Here is a 19,732-nt window from a genome sequence, read left to right as displayed (position 1 = left end):
TTTTGCTTTACGCGCTGACAGCGGAACGTAACCGCAGCGTAAGATGAGACTAGCCTGTACACTATATCCACTGGATCCCCCGTGTCCACATGCTTGTTGACCGACCCCCTAAAAGAAATCTAGTAGATTGGTGAGGCATGATTTCCCTTTACAAAAACCATGTTGACTATTCCCCAACAAATTATGTTCATCTATGTGTCTGAGTGCTCCTTTAGCATCTCGATCGTCCAGTGGCCCCACTGGTTGTTTAGCAGGCTTCCTGCTTCTGATGTACTTAACATTTTTTTTGCTATTACTTTTTGAGTTTTTGGCTAGCTGTTCTTCAGATTCTTTTTTGGCCTTCCTAATTATATTTTTACACTTCATTTGCCAGAGGTTATGCTCCTTTCTATTTTCCTCATTAGGATTTAACTTCCACTTTTTAAAGGATGCCTTTTTGCCTCTCACTGCTCCTTTTACTTTGTTGTTTAGCCAGGGTGGCTCTTTTTTGGTTCTCTTACTATGTTTTTTAATTTGGGGTATACATTTAAGTTGAGCCTCTATTATGGTGTCTTTAAAAGTTTCCATGCAGCTTGCAGGGATTTTACTTTTGGTGCTGTACCTTTTAATTTATGTTTCACTAACCTCCTCATTTTTGTGTAGTTTGCCTTTCTGAAATTAAATGCTACAGTGTTGGGCCGCTGTGGTGTTTTCCCCGCCACAGGGATGTTAAATTTAATTATATTATGGTCACTATTACCAAGCGGTCCAGCTATATTCAGCTCTTGGACCTGATCCTGAGCTTCACTTAGACTAAATCAAGAATTGACTCTCCTCTTGTGGGTTCCAGGACTAGCTGCTCCAAGAAGCAGTCATTTAAGGTGTCAAGAAACTTTATCTCTGCATCCCTTCCTGAGGTGATATGTACCTAATCAATATGGGGATAGTTGAAATCCCCCATTATTATTGAGTTTTTTATTTTAATAGCCTCTCTAATCTCCCTGAGCATTTCACAGTCACAATCAACATCCTGGTCAGGTGGTCTGTAATATACCCCTACTGCTATGGATGATACACAGTATATAATTTATAGTTTTAGGAACAGTGAATTTGTAAAAGGGGACCATACCAATTATTCTGTAGCAAGAACTTCATTGCTATCACTGGTATCTTAACATTTAATAATGTTTTAAGAGGGGTTCTACTGGTTAAGTGAACTAATTATGAGAGCATGGACAGCCCTAATGGGTTTAGCTACATAAAGAAATAGCACTTGATAGCCCATTAGTCTAAGCAGGATCAGTGAGAGTTGAAAACACCAATCCAATTTAAAAAATGATGTGAAACATAGATTTTGTAAGGAACCAGACTAGATAACTCTACTTGAGACAGACAAAGGCAGTAGCAACTTGACGATGAACCAAGTGGAGAATACTATTCAGATGACTGACATTGCCCCCCTGCCTGCTGGTTCTCAGTTACTCAGTATGATTGTTATTGATTAATATGCAAATAATTACCTGGAATCTCTTTCTAGGATTTCAGAAAAAGCTTTCTATTAAAATTCAGCAAGGAGACTTGCTTTCACAGTCATCAAGTGGCAATTTCATGATATGGACTTGTCATGAATACAGAAAGAAGGGTAGCAACCTTTATGTATGCAGTAGCATAAAATCCCTCCTTGGCAGTTGTACTGGATTGCCTTACCTGTAAGGGGTTAAGCAGTTCAAATAACCTAGTTGGCACCTGACCAGAAGGACGAATGAGGAAAGAAGATACTTTCAAATCTGGGGGGGGAAGGATTTGTTTGTGGCTATCTTTTGTTGTTCCCCCTCCGGACGGAGGGGGAAGCCAAGCAGGTACAATATCTCCTGAAATATACCTGGAATAATCCATCTAAAACCACAGAAATTGTAAGTAGGGCAAGAAATGCATTAGGTTATCTTTTGTTTTGGCTTGTGAATTTTTCCTATGTTACAAAAACAGGAATGAAACTACATCTGTAACTGTGAAGCTGAGCCCAGAGGGGAATCCTCTGTGTTTTTAATCTTTTATTACCCTGTAAAGTTACCTTCCATCCTGATTTTGCAGGTGTGATTCTTTTACTGTTTTCTTTATAATAAAGTTCTTCTTTTAAGAAGCTGATTGATTTCAGTGTCCTGAAGACAAAGGGTCTGGTGTGTGCTCACACTGCTAAGGCAACTGGTTGGTATATTATTCTCAAGCCTCCCCAGGAAAGGGGGTGAAGGGGCTTGGGGGGATAGAGATTCCAAGTGACCCATCCCTAAATATTTTGTGTAAATCTTTTGGTGGTGGCAGCAATACCAGTCCAAGGACAAGAAAAGGAATTTGTGTCTTAGAAAAGTTTTAACCTAAGCTGGTAAAATAAAGCTTAGGGGGTCTTTCATGCGGGTCCCCACATCTGTACCTCAGAATTCAGAGGGGGGGTGGGAAACCCTGACAGGACTAAATAAATCTATGTTGCACACGCAGCACAAAGAGCAATAACGAAATAGTTAAAATATACTGAAAAATTCTAAAACTGTCCCTCTTCCTTTGGTCAAAACAGCTTGGGTTTCTGGGTGTCCGGGGCATGTTGCAATGCCTATCTCTTCTCTTTTTACATCGATTCTATCTCCCCACCAGTAACCGTTGTATTATGCTCAACAGAAAAGTGGACCCAAATCCACATCAGTTACAACTTCTAAATTTATATTTACGCTTTTACATAATTATTTTGACAGAGAGAGAACAGAATAAGGATATGAATGACCAAAATAGAGTACAATATACAGTTCCTGAAAAAAACATCATCTTCACCTAGTACATTTAATCTATAACACACAAATCATGTCAAGAAATCTGAGCTTCTATTAAACAGTAATTCCCAAGATGTGCTGAAGCAAAATCATATTTAGGAGACGTTGAACTTCTCCCAGAATAGATATAAACTTGCTCTTGCCAAAACACATATTACAGCCTCTCAGAGATTGCCTCTGTCCCTGAGCCACAGTGTCAGAGTTGCACTCAAGTGGAGGCTCTGGAGCTGGAACCATCCAGGTGTAAGAAAGGGAAGCGACAGGTGTTCTTGGGAGGACTATTCAGCTTTGGAATTTAGTCACCGTCCCTAGTCAAAACAGCTTTGGTTTCTGGGCCTTCAGGGTAAGCTGCAATGCCTATCTCTTGTCCTTGGCTTTTACACTGGTGAGGCTGGATTATGGAGGGACTCTGTTGGTAGACTTAAATTTTGCTATCATAGAGGTATTGCTTTTAAGAAGTGATCAAGGAAGTATACTTGTTTGCGTAACTCTGTAATTTAAAAGACTGCCGGGGTTTCCAGAGCTTTGGGTGGATGCTCTTTTTCAGCTTTGGTAAAAATATAAATAAGTCACCAAGTTCTATAGTATGTATATTAAAAAAAAGTAAGTTTAATGCAGTACACTGTATAGCTCTTTGGAAAATTAACTTTCCTCTGTTTTTCCATTTCTGTTCTGCAGCTAGAAAGAGTAATGCCCCAAGAACACCTTTAAGTAATCAATCACTTGACTAATCTTAAATGTTCACACAGACAGAAAGTTTCACTATGGTGTTACAACTATGCCCCAGTACTGCACTGATTTATGGAATGCCGCTGCACTGTATGCAGGATCATGTAATGGATGACCAGAATGAAGGAATTAAGTAGCACATTACTACTATGGCGAGTAATACTATTACACAATATGCACTAGTCATGTAATCAAAACAGCTCTACCCCTCCAAAATATCTGCTCATTAAGAGCTAAATTTTTAAGATGTCTCAGCTCTTATTTAGACATCTACATGAATTTGGCAGATTTTCAAAGGAGTTCGGCACCCAAGAACTTCCATTGTTCAGCTGGGTGCTGAACTTTTGAAAATCGGACCCTAAATATATTAAAAAAAACTAATCACTAAAACTCTGCTGCAGTAATTTTACCCATAGACAAGTGACATTAGTTGGACATGACAAGATGTAAGTGCAGGCAAAGATTACATAAAGCAAGGTAAGACAAGAGACAGTAAGTTAGATATTTTCTTTCAGAGGTCTCTCCATCCCAACAAATAAAACAGAAGTCAAACCACTCAGATCTTTCTATTCAACTCTTTTTCATATAAAGAGGTCTCCCTGAAAAGAAATGGCCTTCCTGTTTATCTCAGGACCAGTGTTATGCGGAAAAGAGTTAAATCAACAGCAGGGCTGGCTCCAGGGTTTTGGCTGCACCAAGCAGCCAAAACCAAAAAAAAAAAAAAAAAAGCCACGATCGCGATCTGCGGCGACAATTCGGCGGGAGGTCCTTCGCTCCCAGGCGGAGTGAGGGACCGTCCGCCGAATTGCCGCCGAATACCGGGACGTGTCGCCCCTCTCCGGAGCGGCCGCCCCAAGCACCTGCTTGACAAGCTGGTGCCTGGAGCCGGCCCTGTTCAACAGTAGCAGAGCCTAGGGGCTAAGATCTTCATGCACAACGTTTTCAAGTGCTTCATCTTGAAATTTTCCAAACTTCCTGATAACTCCATTCCTAAAAGTTGATTGTAATGATGCCCATATTCCATGTTATCTGTTTTCCTTCACCCTTCTGGAGATGCAACTTTCTGCTAATATTCAATGTATCCAACGTCTCCTCTTTTCTCCCTCAAACATACCATCTTTTAAAGGTAGTTCTCATTTTGATTCCAAGGATCTCTGCTCTGAGAACATCAATGTACAGTTTTGCTCATTATTCCCTATCCTTGACTAGCAGTATAACTTCAGCCAGCCTAGGAGTAGCTATAGTTGACTTACCTTTAATAGATTTCCTCTGACTAAGCAGGAGAACATAGTGCTTAAAAAGGAAGAACTGCTACACGGCTCTCTGCATGAAACATATGAATTTATGCTATTCTCTTGCCTTTCATTCTATCATGTCACGGAGAATCCCTATTCTCACAATGCTTCGAACAAGGCAATATGACCTAATGAGTCACATCAGAAGACTACTGGATTCAGGATGGAATGTAATCCATATCTGGCACAGTTGATGTTATCACGGGAAGTCCATCCATTGTTTTCACTCTTGGCAAAACTGACATTTTAACAAAGGTACATTTTCCTAACTCTGAAGAGATAATTGATGTTTCAGCTAAAAACCTTCAGACAACTATGTTAAAACATCAATCAGAAAACACTGTCAGATTTAAAATTCCATCTCATAGACTCATAGACTTTAAGGTCAGAAGGGACCACTATGATCATCTAGTCTGACCTCCCGCATGATGCAGGCCACAAAAGCTGACCCACCCACTCATGGAATAATTCTCTCCCTTGACTCAGCTGTTGAAGTCCCCAAATCATGATTTAAAGACTTCAAGTCGCAGAGAATCCTCCAGCCAGCGACCCCTGCCCCATGCTGCGGAGGAAGGTGAAAAACCTCCAGGGCCTCTGCCAATCTACCCTGGAGGAAAATTCCTTCCCGACCCCAAATATGGCGATCAGCTGAACCCCGGGCATGCGAGCAAGATTCTCCAGCCAGACCCTCCGGAAAAAAGTTCTCTGTAGTAACTTTTAATATCCCATCATTGACCATTGTTACTAATTACCAGCAATGGTACGTTATTGACCTATTGACTAAAATCACGTTATCCCATCAAACCATCCCCTCCATAAACTTATCAAGCTTAATCTTAAAGCCAGAGAGGTCTTTCGCCCCCACTGTTTCCCTCGGAAGGCTGTTCCAGAACTTCACCCCTCTGACAGTTAGAAACCTTCGTCTAATTTCAAGCCTAAACTTCCCGACGGCCAGTTTATATCCATTTGTTCTCGTGTCCACATTAGTACTGAGCTGAAATAATTCCTCTCCCTCCCTGGTATTTATCCCTCTGATATATTCAACAAGAACTACAGGCAGCCAAGCATTTCATTTAAAACTCCCTACATAACCCTTAACCTCACCTTCGAAGAATCCGAGCCATCTGGCTTAAGTAATTTACCACACTCCAGCTATTGACTCTCACCTTTAGCGCATACTCTATTCCACTATTACAGAAACTCTTTCTTATGGTTAATTGTCTGTTTGGCTGAAGTACACTGTAGTTACAATAAACAGATCCACTACTGTAGAAGAGAAGCTGAGCACTGACAGCCTTGGCACTAAGGGCTCATTTAGCCTTCTGAGAGTCCAGCTAAATATCATCTACTAACTATTACCTTTCATCAGTAAGAAAAAAGTTTCATTTCCAGCTTTACAAAAAATATAGCATAGCTCTGCTGATGAAACAATGGTGGCACGTGCTTCAGTACTATGTTAATTTAAATCCACATACATGCAATTTGCTACTCTCTCACATCCACTCCACTGTAATTTACATTATTATAACAGTATTAGACTTTCAAAAATTAGAACTAACCAAGGTTAAGGTTCAGAATGCTTCCTGGAGTGGAAGTTCTTTCTTGTTTAGCAGCAATAGGTGTTGAGGCTTGAGGAGAGAAAGGTTTTGGGCTGCCTGATAAGCTCCCTGTTTGGCCCGTCCTTGCTGGTGCTGGAGAAGCTGAAAAAGTACAGAATTGGTAAAGAAATATTTAAAAACAAAATGAGCCAGAATAAAACAAGGGGTGGTGAAATGGCTTTTCATTTCAACTAACATAAGTAGGGGCAGGGAGAGGCTTTTAACAGCTGCCAGTGCAAGTTACAGTTCGGTTAAAGCTACAACAACCCTTTCATTTTGCTTATTAAATAAGAAATCATAAAATAAATCATTTACTTGTGATTCAGTTCTGTTAAATCAAATAATTATTTTGGCTCTGATAAACTCTGATACAAGTTATTGGGTGTTTCTAGATATCAAGATTCTGTGTATTTTAGATATTAATAAGATCTTGACAAACTGAATTGGCACCTAATTTTATTTTATTTAGAAGCGAGCATAAAAAGATGCCTATTCCAGGCTCTAGGAGCATTAAAGGTGAATTAAAAGCACAATTCACAAGAAAAGCAGCACAGCAGTAGCAGATCAATTACCCTAGCACAAGGTAACAAGACATTCGAGTATTTGGAATTGCATGCTCTGAGAGGCTTCATTTTAGCTGTGAATTAAAAGTTTCAAAAACCACCACTTTGGGGGGATAGGGAGATAGGTTGGGGAAAGAAGCATATATAGGCCATTACCTATGAGACTCAATATTCTCAATGAGAGATGTCTGATTAAATCTCTGCTTAATGCTTTGAAAATACACTACTTACACACACTATTGAATATTAATAAGGGTGTATTCATAGCTCTTCCTTAAGAAATATAGAGCATCCTGATATTCCTAAAAGGCAGCAAACTGGGAGAGAATGTATGTTAAGGTACAATCATGTTTATTTAATAGTCTGTTATGCAATGACCATAATTAGACACACATTTAGTATTTCAGACATATTTCTAAGTTATTTATCCCTGTCACTCCATTACATCAAATATCCATGGCAAAGAGCAATATCTCTCTAACAACGTTCAAATGGGAACATTCTGTGTTATGGCCTTCAAGTAGATCACCTGAATTTTTTTTTAATCACAGAAACAAGTCATTTAAATTTTAATCAAAACTTTTATTTTCAAAAATAAGACAGCAACAAAGTTTAAGGATGTGGTAAATATTACAGAAATTAAAGTTTATAACATGGAACAGGGAAAAAAATGTAGCCAAAAAAAGGGAACTAAGTAAAGTAGTCAACTGTTGTCAGGTCAAACCTAGCTTTTCTATGTGCTTCAATGATGGACAAGTAGAGCCTGGGGAAAAGGAAAACATTAATTCCAGGAAATTTATTTGTAAAAGTCAAGAAGCAGGAGTCACATGATTCTGTCTGCCTGCCATCTCTATCTACTTCTGATGAAGTGACTCTGATCTGACTCTCCATGATGAGCTCCACTTCCTTCCCAAGAAATAATAATATGGCACAATTAAAAGACTCCATGGTGGATAAAAATCAATGATTTAAAAAAAAAATCGGATTTTTTTTAATCAGATTTTTTTGATAAAATGCTTTTTGAGGAAAGAACTTATCTAAAGATAGTTTTAATTAAGATACATTATAGCTCAACGTTATCTCATCATGGAATAGAGATTATAAATTCTAATTCTATAGTATGAGACAATATATTCATGTAATGTTTAAGAAAAGTTTTGCAAATGAGTTCCAATAGTTCATGGATTAGGGACCCAATTTTATGGGGTTCCAAGGCTTCTGTATAGATTATTTAGGTTAATCTTTCTATCTATCCAATGGGACTCAGTACTCAGTCTAGAAGATACCATCAGAGATGCTTAGTTTTGAAGTTCTTAAACTGTGGGTGTGTGTCTCCAAAGGTAACATGCGTGTTAATAACAAAAATGTTTTAAAATAAATAAATAATATATAGAGGTGAGAAATAACAGACCTCAACTCTATTGTGCCTCTGCAAATTTATGTACACAGAGTTAATCCCTCTCAAAAAGTTCAATGAATAAAAGATTGTTGGGGGCAGAATAGATCTAGACAAGGAGAAGAAGTTTGGAGATAAATGTGAGAAGTGAGGGGCATATGCTTGTTTTGTTAAATGTTATATGTTTGCTGTTGACGAAAAAAATTCAGAATACTTAACGTTGTTGTTTTAGTTAAATAAAACAATTTAATGTCTGTCTGGTGATGTTCTCCTCCTAATACAGCATGAATTAGCCTCCTCTCAGAGGTAAGCAGCCACTATTGCCAGGACTTTGGAGAACACCCTTGGGGCAGAGGAGAGATCAAAGGGAAGCACTCAGTATTGGAACTGATCCTGCCTATAATGAATTGTAGATATTTCCTGTCCAAAGAGAGTGTATGAAAATAGGCATCTTGTAGGTCAAGGGCCAATCCCCCTTCTCCTGTGAAGAAATTATAGCTGCCAGAGTCACCATCCTGAACTTTTCAGGTTTTACAAACTTGTTTGGAGATATTAGATCTAAGATCAGTCTCCACTCTCTTTCCTTCTTTGATCTAAGGAAATACTACAAGTAAAACCTCTTACACCCAAGTGAGAGGGAGGGACCAACTCTATTGTGCCTAACTGGAGGAGTGTTTCCCTCCTGCTTTAATACAAGCTCAAGAGGGGAGCTGAAGGGTTGGAATGACAGCCTGATGTTATGTCCTCTATGACCTACTTATCTGTAGTACTCCACCTCCAGGCATGTTGGAAATGGGAAAGGAGGTCCATAAAGGTGGTGGACAAATGGGTGCAGCTGTAAAATCAGAGGTGCAGAAGGATTCAAACTCTTAACCTGCCTGTCAAAACTGCTGCTTAGGAGACGGTTTGGTGGTTGTGGAAGGTGGGTGGGCAGCCCTCTTTCTCTGAAACTTATGTCTTTTTATTTTCTTTTATTTTTGGGGGGGGGAGGGGGTTGAGTGGATCTATGGAATCCAGAAAACTGAGCAGGACATGACCTCTAGGCAATCTGTGGCCTACTAAACCTCTCTTATTTGTAGGTGTATATATACCCAGGAAACAAAGTGGCTCTACAGTCCTCCAGCGTATGCAACGACTCATCTGTGGTCTCCGAAAAAAGCCTACGACCATCAAAAGGGAGGTCCTCAAAAGTGTACTGTACTTCTCTCTGAAACCACAAGAGCTGGAGCCAGGATACTCTGCACATACAGTAATTACAGCTCTGGACATGGACCTGGCAGCAGTGTCTGCAGCATCCAAGGAGGCTTGAAGAGTGGTTCTGGCTAATAATTGAAATGAGGGACTGGAATTGCTCCCTATGTTCCTGTGGCAGGTGTTCAGTATGGACCATCAATCTATTACAGTTTGTGAATTTATTTGGCCACAACAGCCTGATAGTAACCCTGCAGTTCAGGATCATGAACTGAGGAACAGGACTTCCGGCCAAATAGATTCAGTTTCTTTTGGTCCTTCTCATGTGGAGCAGACCAGGAGAAGTGTTGCCTGCTCTGCTCATTTACTGCATCCATTACTAGGGAGTTAGGTGGAGGGTGAGAGAACAAGAAATCAAAATTCTTAGGGGAATGTAATACTTTTTATCTGCTCTTCCACATGTTGGTGGACTAGTAGCAGTTGTTTGCCACACAGTCTTAGCTGGACCCAGGAGTGCCTCATTGATGGGTAATGCCACCCTGGAGGTCGTTGCTGACCGTAGAATATCCAAAGCTTGTGTTGTGAATCTCTGACCTCTATGAGTGGAATTTGAAGAGGGTCAGCTACTCTCTTTATGAGGTCTTAAAATTGCTGAAAACTATCAGCCTTGGAAGGTGGTGGAAGTGTTTGAAATGGGTGTTTGAGAGGTGGCCCATGTATCTGCCCTGGCTTCCTGTTCCTCAAACGTCTCCTCCTCTGGGGGTGGGGGAAGTGAAGGGTCGGGATGGTTGGGGAGGAGAGAACTGAACAAGCCTAGTTTCCCCTTGAGATGGTACCGGTGGAGAACTGTTGTTAGTAAGCAGTCCAGGGATCCCCGTATGGCCACGGGGGTGGGTGGCATGCAGGGTTGGTTCCACCATCCTTGATGACAGTCACGATCTTCCCTGTGACTGTCAAAGAATGGGTTACTGACAGGATATGATGGGGTACCCTAGACTGAAATAGAAGAGACGGAATGATTTCCAGAATCTATCTGTCGGAAGTGATGATTCACCAGGTTGGATAGAATGGCATCAGGCGGTTGATGAAGGGATGGTTGGTAGGATGTAATGTTGGCAGCAATAGATGGGTGAGGTCTGACAAGCCCTCGACCAAACCTGCAAATCTGCTGTTTGGATGTTGATTGTTGAGAGATGGTGGATTGGGAGGAGTTTGGGCCGCGTCTGGTTGGTCTCGGTCTACTTCGCTGGTTATTGTATTGTCTCAGTTGCTGCATGTATGGTCGCTGCAATGTATAATACCTGCCTTGTTTACGTTTTATTGCAGATATATAAATACTAAGAGATCTGAGAGTGGCTCAAGTCTTTCAACAACTGAAGTGACTCATTAGTCTTGCTGGCGAACAGTTTTGGACCCTCGAACGGAAGGTCTTCTACCATGGCTTGGACTTCCTTGGGGAATCCTGACAGGTGAAGCCAGGATGGCTGGCGCATTACTACAGCGGTTGCGATGGCTCTTGCCACCGTGTCAGCAGAGTCCAAAGATGCCTGAAGGGCTGTCCTAGCCAAGAGATGACCCTCAGAAATGAGCAACTGCTCCCTTTTTTCCTTTGGCATGCAGTCAATAAAGTCAGAAAATTTGCAATAGTTTATGTTGTCATACTTTGCCATAAGGGCTTCATAACTGGCGATTCTGAAGTGAAGTGTTGCTGATATGTAGGCCTTGCAGCCGAGTAAGTCTAGTCATTTCCACTCCTTATCAGAAGGGGTGGTTCTGGAGGAATGTTGCTTGCCCTTTTCGTTAACTGCATCAACTACCAATGAATTTGGCTGAGGATGTGTGAATAGAAATTCCATCCCTTTTTAAGGGATGTAGAATTTTTTGTCCGCTTTCTTAGATGTGGGAGGGATGGTAGTGGGGGTCAGCCATATGTTCTTCGCAGGTTCCATGAGTGCTGAATTAATCAGAGGAGGTGGATGTGTGGAGTATATCCAAGAGCTCGTGCCACAATTCAGAGACCTTCTCGAGGGTTATCTGGAGCTTGTCAGCAATCCGTTTGAAGAGACTCTGGAAGTTCCTGAGATCATCTCCAGGTAGAAGGTGGAGAGGGCATAACAATCTCATCTGGTGAGAGTCAGTGCAGGTAGCAGGAGCTGCCTCCTGATCTAAGATTACTTCCGCCTCCTCAAAATTCTGTTTAGGAGGGGCCTCTGGCAGCACTGTGGATTTTGGTATAGCATGTCTGTGTATCTCCATGGTGGCAGTTGTGGTGTTAGAGTAAAACTGTCTATAAGCTGCCCATGGATCTCAGAATGCCCACTGAGGTGGGACGGGCATAGGCAGGGATCCCCACAGATGACCATACCACCCTTGAAAATCAGGTTGGGTCGGAGGTTTGGGGTGCTCCTGAAGTGTAGACCGAACACTGGCTGGCATGGGTGAAGACTGTTGGAGGAGAAAGCCTCCCCTTCCACATCCTCAGGAGGAGAAGCTCTTGTCGTTGGAGTGAGCGGCGGCGAAAGTACCGAAGCAGTATCTGTACCAAAGAGAGGTGATTCCGGTACCGGGGCAACTGTCAAGTCTTTAGGAGCAAGAAACAGTTGCAGTACCAATGGAGATACTGGTACCGAGAATTGTGGCAGTACTAGGGGACCTTGCAGTGTCGGTAGGAACGGAGCCTGCATAGATCGCACCAAGGACGGCGTGGGGATCTGCGGTGCTGTATCTGTGCAATGTAGCATAATACCAGGAGGTGGCAGTGTTGCTTGTTGTACAGAGTCACCCGGTACCGAGCGCTTTTTCTGTGTTGTAGGTGCCGAGGTAGAGGAGGCAGTCTTCCCCCTTCCCTCCTTCTTAGAGCCTGCCCGCCTAGGGTCTGCGGCTTGAAAGGCACCGCCAGTGCCGGAGGTCCCTGCAGACTCAAAGGTACTACGCTGCAGCATGGTCGGTATCGAAGCGGTAGATGGAGTCGGGGAACGCTTCTTCTTTGGAGCAGTCTTCAGAGCGGGAGTGTTAGCTCTCCTCTTTCCATGTCCTTTAGAAGACAGGTCCCCTCCCTGTGAGGTGGAGGAGGGGGTGTCTGTCAGAAGCCGCATGCCGGAGAAGTTTGCAAACCCAGGTCTGAGGTGGGACGGAGGGACTTCTCCATTAAGAGGAGTTTCAGCTTAAGGTCTCTGGCTTTCTTGATCTGGCCGTGAGACCACGGAATTTTTGCACTTCCGGGGCACATGAATTTCCCCCAGGCACAGGACACATTGTGAGTGTCCGTCAGAAATCGGAATTGCCTCCCGGCAGGAAATGCAGCATTTAAAGCCAGGAGACCCTGGCATTTTGAGAGAAAATAACGTTACTTAAGGATTTTTTTTTTTAAATGGGGAGAAAAAGAAGAAAAGGGGCTTAATCAACTTACTAACCTAACTATTCTAAACTACTTAAGATTCTGTTTATTCCACAAACTGGAACTGTGTTGTAACTGGATCCCTCCACTCAAAGGCAACTGAAGACTTGATGACTGACTCTATGTAAAGTAGCATGAGAGAGAGGTTTTCTGTTGCCCTATGATATTTAACCTTTAAGTGCCTGGTAACTATAGGACACTTAGCATGTACATTATATAGTGTGACAAAGTCAGGCCTGATGGCTGCAAGAGGGTCCTGGAAGGCTGATATATTAGCGCTTTTTCCTAGAAGCTGAGAAGGGGGTTACCTCAGGTCAATTAGGGACACCTGAATCCAATTAAGGGCTGCCTGAGGCCTTTAAAAACCCCTGGGGGGCGGGAAGAGAAAGACAAGCTGCTGCCAGACTAGTGGCAGCAGGGAAATAGGCTGCTTTAGGGTGAGAAGCTGTGCTCCTTCCCATAGGGGAGACAGCCAAACTTGAGTGCCTGCTAAGGGAAGGACTGATACCTGAGGTACCCCCTCCCGATTTTGTTTATAAGACTGTTTTCGTTTTGTTTGGTGGAGGATCACCCCTTAGGCTGACCCTCAGGCCTACCCTGAAAATACAACCAATGGAGCACAGACGGGGGGAAGGCAAATCCTGCCTGAGTGGGGCTTATTACTCCAGGCCCACCATTGCCAGAGGGGGAAGCACTAGGGCTGACAAGAGAAAAGAGGTGACTTGCCACAATAGCTTAACATATCATGTCTGAAGACATCAAGTGATCAGGTGGAGTTATGCAACATCAATAAATTAAAAAAACTGGACTTCTGTTTATGCTTCTGAATGCTTTGACTCTGCTGAGTTTACAGGAAGAGCAGAGCATACCAGCAAAGAGTTTATATAGTAAAGATTTTGTTCAATAATTAAAAATTTCCTTTTGAAATGCTAAAAGTAGGTTGGAAACTGGCTTATTGTTTCTGACACAGTAGCTGTAACTGGAAGAGTTGCAAATAAATGGCCCAATCCTAATCTCACTAAATCAATGGGAGCAAGACTGGCACTCAATGTCACTTATACGGTGGCACTACTAGCAAGAAGATCCAAATACTCCTCAATTTAAAAAAAAGTGATTGTAAAATACAAACGAATGTTTCTCCATGAAGAGGAATACTTCCCAAAAAGTGAATTTTCACCACACGCTGAGACCAAAGTCCCCCCTCTCCTCCAAATAAAGAGAAATGAACAGGACTCACATTACAATTCCTTACACTCAGGGACTTCAAAGGAGAGTGGCAATTCACAAGATGATGAACACTCAAGTACTCCTACTCTTACCAATGAGTATCAAGCACTGATTCTGCTATCAGCAACCCTGCTCTCTAAAGCAAAAGGCAGCTAGTACAGAAGTTTCTCCTTCTTGATCATGACATGCACTAGCAGATGTTCTACTAGAGTTCATCACTAAACAATACGAGATTCAGAAGGATGTATATTATCGGAGCAATCACCCAAACACTGAAAAAGCTGAGTCCCTCTGACAACATACAAACTGGTTTAAGAAAGGTTTTTTACAGCTTCTGTAGACGTTATTTTGAAGGAAATGGAATTCTCAAATGTCTATCCAAGATAAAAGTCTCTACAGGGAGGCAGAACAGCAACTCAGAAATTTAAACAAATTAAGGACAAGGAACAAATATTTCATGTATTTATTTCCCATACACTTGGCTCCTCTTTTGACTGAGAAACATGAATGGTAGTTTCTTGAATTAAGGTCTGTGTTTAAGATGAGCAACATTTGAGAATTCACTCCATTTTACTATTATACCCTAAGCTGTGCTATCTAGTTTTTCCAGTTTCCAAATTTTTATATGAAATCCTTTACACTGCTCTTTGAATATCGTTTAGATAGGTCATTTCCCCTACCCTTAAAAACTGAAGTTATGAGCTCCCTTGAAATTACACCTAGTATTAGTGCCAGTAGTTAAATGATTCTTTAAGAAGGTACTCTCTGAAAAGCAGGCAATCTTCAAGGCATCTGAAGTTGGTGACCCAAATATTGGGCATCCCAAAACATTTGTCACTTTTGAAAATCTTAGCCAACAATTGCAGCAGCAGCTGCTTTGGTGCAAAGATGATTTTTGCTTTTTTCCAAGAATCACAAAGAACTTTACAGTCATTAATAATCAATTTTCACAACACTTCTGTGAGCTACATGTGATCTTCCCCACTTTATGGAAGAAAAAAAATCCAGGTTAAGTGATTTGCTCAACTCTGTGGCACAGCTGGGAGCAGAATAAAGACCTGCTAATCACCAGTCCTGAGCTTTAACCACTAGACCAAGGGTCAGCAACCTTCGGCATGCAGCACATCAGGGTAATCCGCAGGCATGGCCCCCCGCAGCTCCCAGTGGCCGGGAACGGTGAACCTCGGCCACTGGGAGCTGCAAGGGCTGTGCCTGTGGACGGTCACCGTAAACAAAATACCTCGCGGCCCACCAGCAGATTACCCTCATGGGCTGCGTGCCGAAGGTTGCTGACCCCTGCACTAGACCAGGATTCCTCTTATCCAGTCTGCCTCCTGGCACTGAAGGGCTTTACACTGGTGTAACTCTATTGACTTCAATGGAGTAATGTAATGGTGAATCAGGCACGCAGTAGTATAGACCTAATTATTCTTAAATTTGTCCTAAAAATTGTCTATCAAGTTTCAACTTGAATATCTCCAGTGATGGCGACTGCATAAGCTCTCATTCTGACAGTTACAAAAATTTCCTGCTATTTAAACTAAATGTTCCTTGATGCAGTTTAATTCTATTATTTCTTTTCTGTGCCTTTTGATGGATAAAATTAAACTGCTCCCTTCCTCTACAACTTCCTTGTAAACTGCCAGGCGAAAAAGCTTGTCTTTATTAATTACATTTAATAAAAAAATGTTTTTAACCAAATGCAGCATCCCTCTTTCCTCAGCTTTTACCTGAACTCTTGTCAATGAAGTCCATGGACTCTTCACTTGCACTACAATGACTGGAGGTTGCTTTTTTCTCTGCATCCTGTTCAACATCAGATCCAGTGTGAACTGATGAGTTTGTACTCATTGGTGACCGTGGCATATCTGTCAAGGAAATCCTTCGACCAGTGTTGCTCAGCATAGATTTGCTCATTAGAATCTTGGGTGATGCTGTCATGTCGAAGTTCAGTTTGATTTTCTCTTGTTTGTCTGTCTTTGCAGTTCCAGCTGCTGGGTTTGCAGGATCTAACAACATTTGGTATTGGTTGTTGGGAGTATATGGTGTCCGGAAAGGTGCGTAATTAAATACTCCAAACTTTCTACGAATATTCTCCACATAAACCTCCATCTCTTGCATTGCACTGTTGAAGATGCTTTTAGTCTTTTTCACAGAAAAAGGAATTTCTTTAGACATGAGGTAGCAATTATTTATTGGAACCCAGGCCCTATATACAAAACAGCAAAAAGAAAAAAGGAAAGATATAAAATTAAATTCCACATTGTTTATTTGAAATTGCTAGTTTTTAACCCAGATTAATTTATTTTAATATCATAACATCCCAAGACAAGCACACAATGTATCTTCTAAAAAATCTTGAATGTCCTCTTACTTTAATTAATTTTGCATCGTTAGTAGGGTTTTTTGGTAAATAATGTGTGTTTTAGATTACCACTAATGTATTTTTTGACTCAGAAACACAACCAGTGAAATGACTCCACACCTAGAAAATTCATTAAGTCTGTAAAAAGATCCCCTAAAAAACAATCTTCGAATCTAGACTGGCTGGGGTTAAGGCCAAAGTAGAAAAGCCTATCAGAGAGTTTGTTTTAGAAGGACTGTTCAGCAGTTGTGGCATGCGCATTCTTTACAGTGTAAAATTGTATGCATACTGTGTAGTATACTCTGAAGTTCTATCAGGACAGGTGCTGTAGAGAGGTTTCGAGAATTTATTTTATTTTATTTTGCGTGATTTAATGTAGCTATCCAACTCCAGACCTACAGGTGACTGTAAAATTCCAGGAGCTCTGACTTAATTATTCTATAGCCATAAAGAGTACATAAATACACGGCCTCATACAGCCCTATAGATTCATGTTTTCAATTCTTGCTAAACCCACTGTTAATGGTCACTGTATCCTCTATCTAGTAGAGCTCTGACCGGGCTAAGTGAAATGAATTAACCAAACTCTCTCTGGAGCAAAACTGGCATTTCAAATGAGGATACTACATTTTACAACGTGAATTTTTCATCCAAAATGATGTATTTATTCTTACACTGGCCAGAGAATGGACACAGACACTTTAAAGGCCTTTTCCATCTCTAACATCCATGGTTTTTCAGCCATACAAAACCATCATCTTAACAATTTACTAAGGACATGGATATGAAAGATATCTCCTCATTTTAATATGTGGCAAAACATTAATTTAAAAACATTTAGATAGATTAGATCAGATAAATACATTGATGGTAATAGCTGGAACAGTACTATCTAAACATTCAAAGACAGGATAGTGTAAACAACTTCTGACAGTGCAGAATTATCACAATTTAGAAAGCACAGCCAATTCACACATATTTTGATTGAATTCCCACCTGTCGTGTTGGCCAAAGAAACGGGCATCGACTTGCCCATCTTTATCCCTCAGTGCTTTAGCAGGCCAGAATGGAAAGCCTTTGAGTTTAGCCCAGACCAAAGGGTGGGGATTGCTCTAGAGAAAGATGCACAGCACACAGTGAGAAAATATTGTAAGCAATATATTATTTTCCAATTTCTGACACACAGAGTGGTTTTTCATTTTATTCATTATTTAGATTGCAACAAGGCCCACAATGCATAAGGCACTTTCCAAATAAGAAGGAAGATACAATCCCTGTCTGGAAGGGCTTATTACCCAATGATTATTTCCATGAATTAATCAATCACTATTCTGCAAACTGTACATTATTATGCAGCTTTTAGGTTTATGCATATCCCAACCATTAGAAATTAGCCTTTATAATAATGATAATTATAATTTTTAAAAATCTAAAATGTCAACCAAATACAATATGTACTTACGAGAAACCACAGTATACCCATCAAAATAATGTAAGCAGCAGTTCTTTGAAAAAGCACCAGCACTTCTACATATTCAAATTGGATGTTCTGATAGCTTTCTTTTTTCCTTTCCCTGTCCTAAATGTTTGTTGCACCCTGTCTAAGTATGAGCCTGGTCTTGCAAGCTCTCATTTCCCCTGAAGCCAGGAGAATTCTGCATGCAGAAGGCTTGAAGGGTCAGGCTCTTGGATTATCGGTTTCTGCTTGAGAAGTTGTGTCTTAATATTTGTCTGTTACAGGTTATGCATACCTGGTATGATATTTAAAATGTCATCATCAGAAGATGTGCAAGCTACATTTTCAAGCCCAGAAATGCACATTCACATATTAAAAATCCTACCCTGCTTCCAAGTGTCACATGTAAGCACAGATGACCTAAGAATAAGGATATTTTGTTTGGGGGCCCGGGGAATAAGCAGGAGACAAGTAAATTTTAAAACGCTTCCATCATCCACTACTAGATGTCAACACCACCTGTAATCATCAGACTGTACATATCCTTTGCAACAGTGCACAGTACGACAGTCAAACATCTCTGATAACATTAAGATATGTTTAGCAAAATCCCTAACTTCTGTGTTTGTTCCCCAGAACCGAGAAATCCATTTGGACCCACTATGAAGAGCATGGATGTGCAAAAGAGCACACCAAGTAACTCAACTTTTGACTTTTCATATCCATTGCAGCCACAATAAGCAGCTTTTTAAACTTTTTCCCTTGGTCCAGATCTATAACCACTCACTGATTTAAAATGAGGGGCACAAGAAACAATATATTCATACACACTTAATGGTAACTTTTTTGCTTAAGAAAAGTGTTAAACTACAAAAATCTTTGACTTACACAAGGCTCACAAAACCAGTTCTCTCGTTTTTGGCAAGCAGCTAAATAACATTCTGGACACACTTCGATTTCATTCATCTGCAACAAGAAAGTGAGCAGCTACTGCAGAGTTCAAAACAATCTAAGCTGTGATTAAAACATTATTATTCTATTCTGTCTAGGATCCTGCTATCACTAGGAGGAAAATGTGCAGCCACAGATCACTTTGTAGATAATTATACTTTTTGCCAAGTCATTATAACATGGTTTTGAGAAGCATTTGCTCTTCCCCATATTTGGTTGTTGGAGACATTAGACAGAACATTTTACATGTGAAAGATACACTGAAGGATTCTGATGAGGTATTATTCAGGACAGATGAATCAGCATGATTAAGCTGCATATACTTCTTTTTAAACTAAAACGATGAAAAATTTACCATTGTTAAAGTAAAATGTAATACTTCTCTACCCATCATAGGTGTATCCTATAGTTGATAAAATAAATTGTCACATCATAGATCACAATTTAGATTATATTTTATAACTGTTGTGTCTCAGTGACAAAAATAAAATCTTAGTTTGAGAAGGAGAGAAGACACTTCATTCATAATCACATATAAAATATTTTATTCCTCATGTAAAAGGTTTTTTTAAATAAACAAATGGAGAATTACAAGAAGATCAGCCACCACGCTTTTAATTTGTATTATTCAGAATCACCAAATTTTCAGAACTTCTTTATAAGAACTGGGGGCACTGATGGGATGACCCAGAGGTGTAGAAATTGGTGAGTTTAGATACAAAGGGTCAGATCATTAGACAATTTGCAACTGCTATGGGTCAAATAA

At 40.7% G+C, this 19,732-nt stretch overlaps 1 protein-coding gene across 1 annotated transcript in view; it reads right to left on the bottom strand.

Moving 5' to 3' along the window:
• ZMYND8 (zinc finger MYND-type containing 8) overlaps positions 1-19,732 on the bottom strand; it is an 83,012-nt gene that overhangs the window by 34,052 nt on the left and 29,228 nt on the right. The window contains exons 8-11 of the mRNA XM_065414199.1: positions 18,904-18,981; positions 17,556-17,671; positions 15,925-16,403; positions 6,382-6,522 (exon numbers count right to left, since the gene is read on the bottom strand). Coding sequence (XP_065270271.1) covers positions 6,382-6,522; positions 15,925-16,403; positions 17,556-17,671; positions 18,904-18,981 — 814 coding nt within the window. The remainder of the gene's footprint in view (positions 1-6,381; positions 6,523-15,924; positions 16,404-17,555; positions 17,672-18,903; positions 18,982-19,732) is intronic.

Source organism: Emys orbicularis, chromosome 12 (genome assembly GCF_028017835.1).
Source record: "Emys orbicularis isolate rEmyOrb1 chromosome 12, rEmyOrb1.hap1, whole genome shotgun sequence".
In the NCBI taxonomy this organism is placed as follows: domain Eukaryota; kingdom Metazoa; phylum Chordata; order Testudines; family Emydidae; genus Emys; species Emys orbicularis.
Note: the sequence above shows the minus strand (reverse complement) of the source record. Positions and strands in the feature narration are given on the sequence as shown.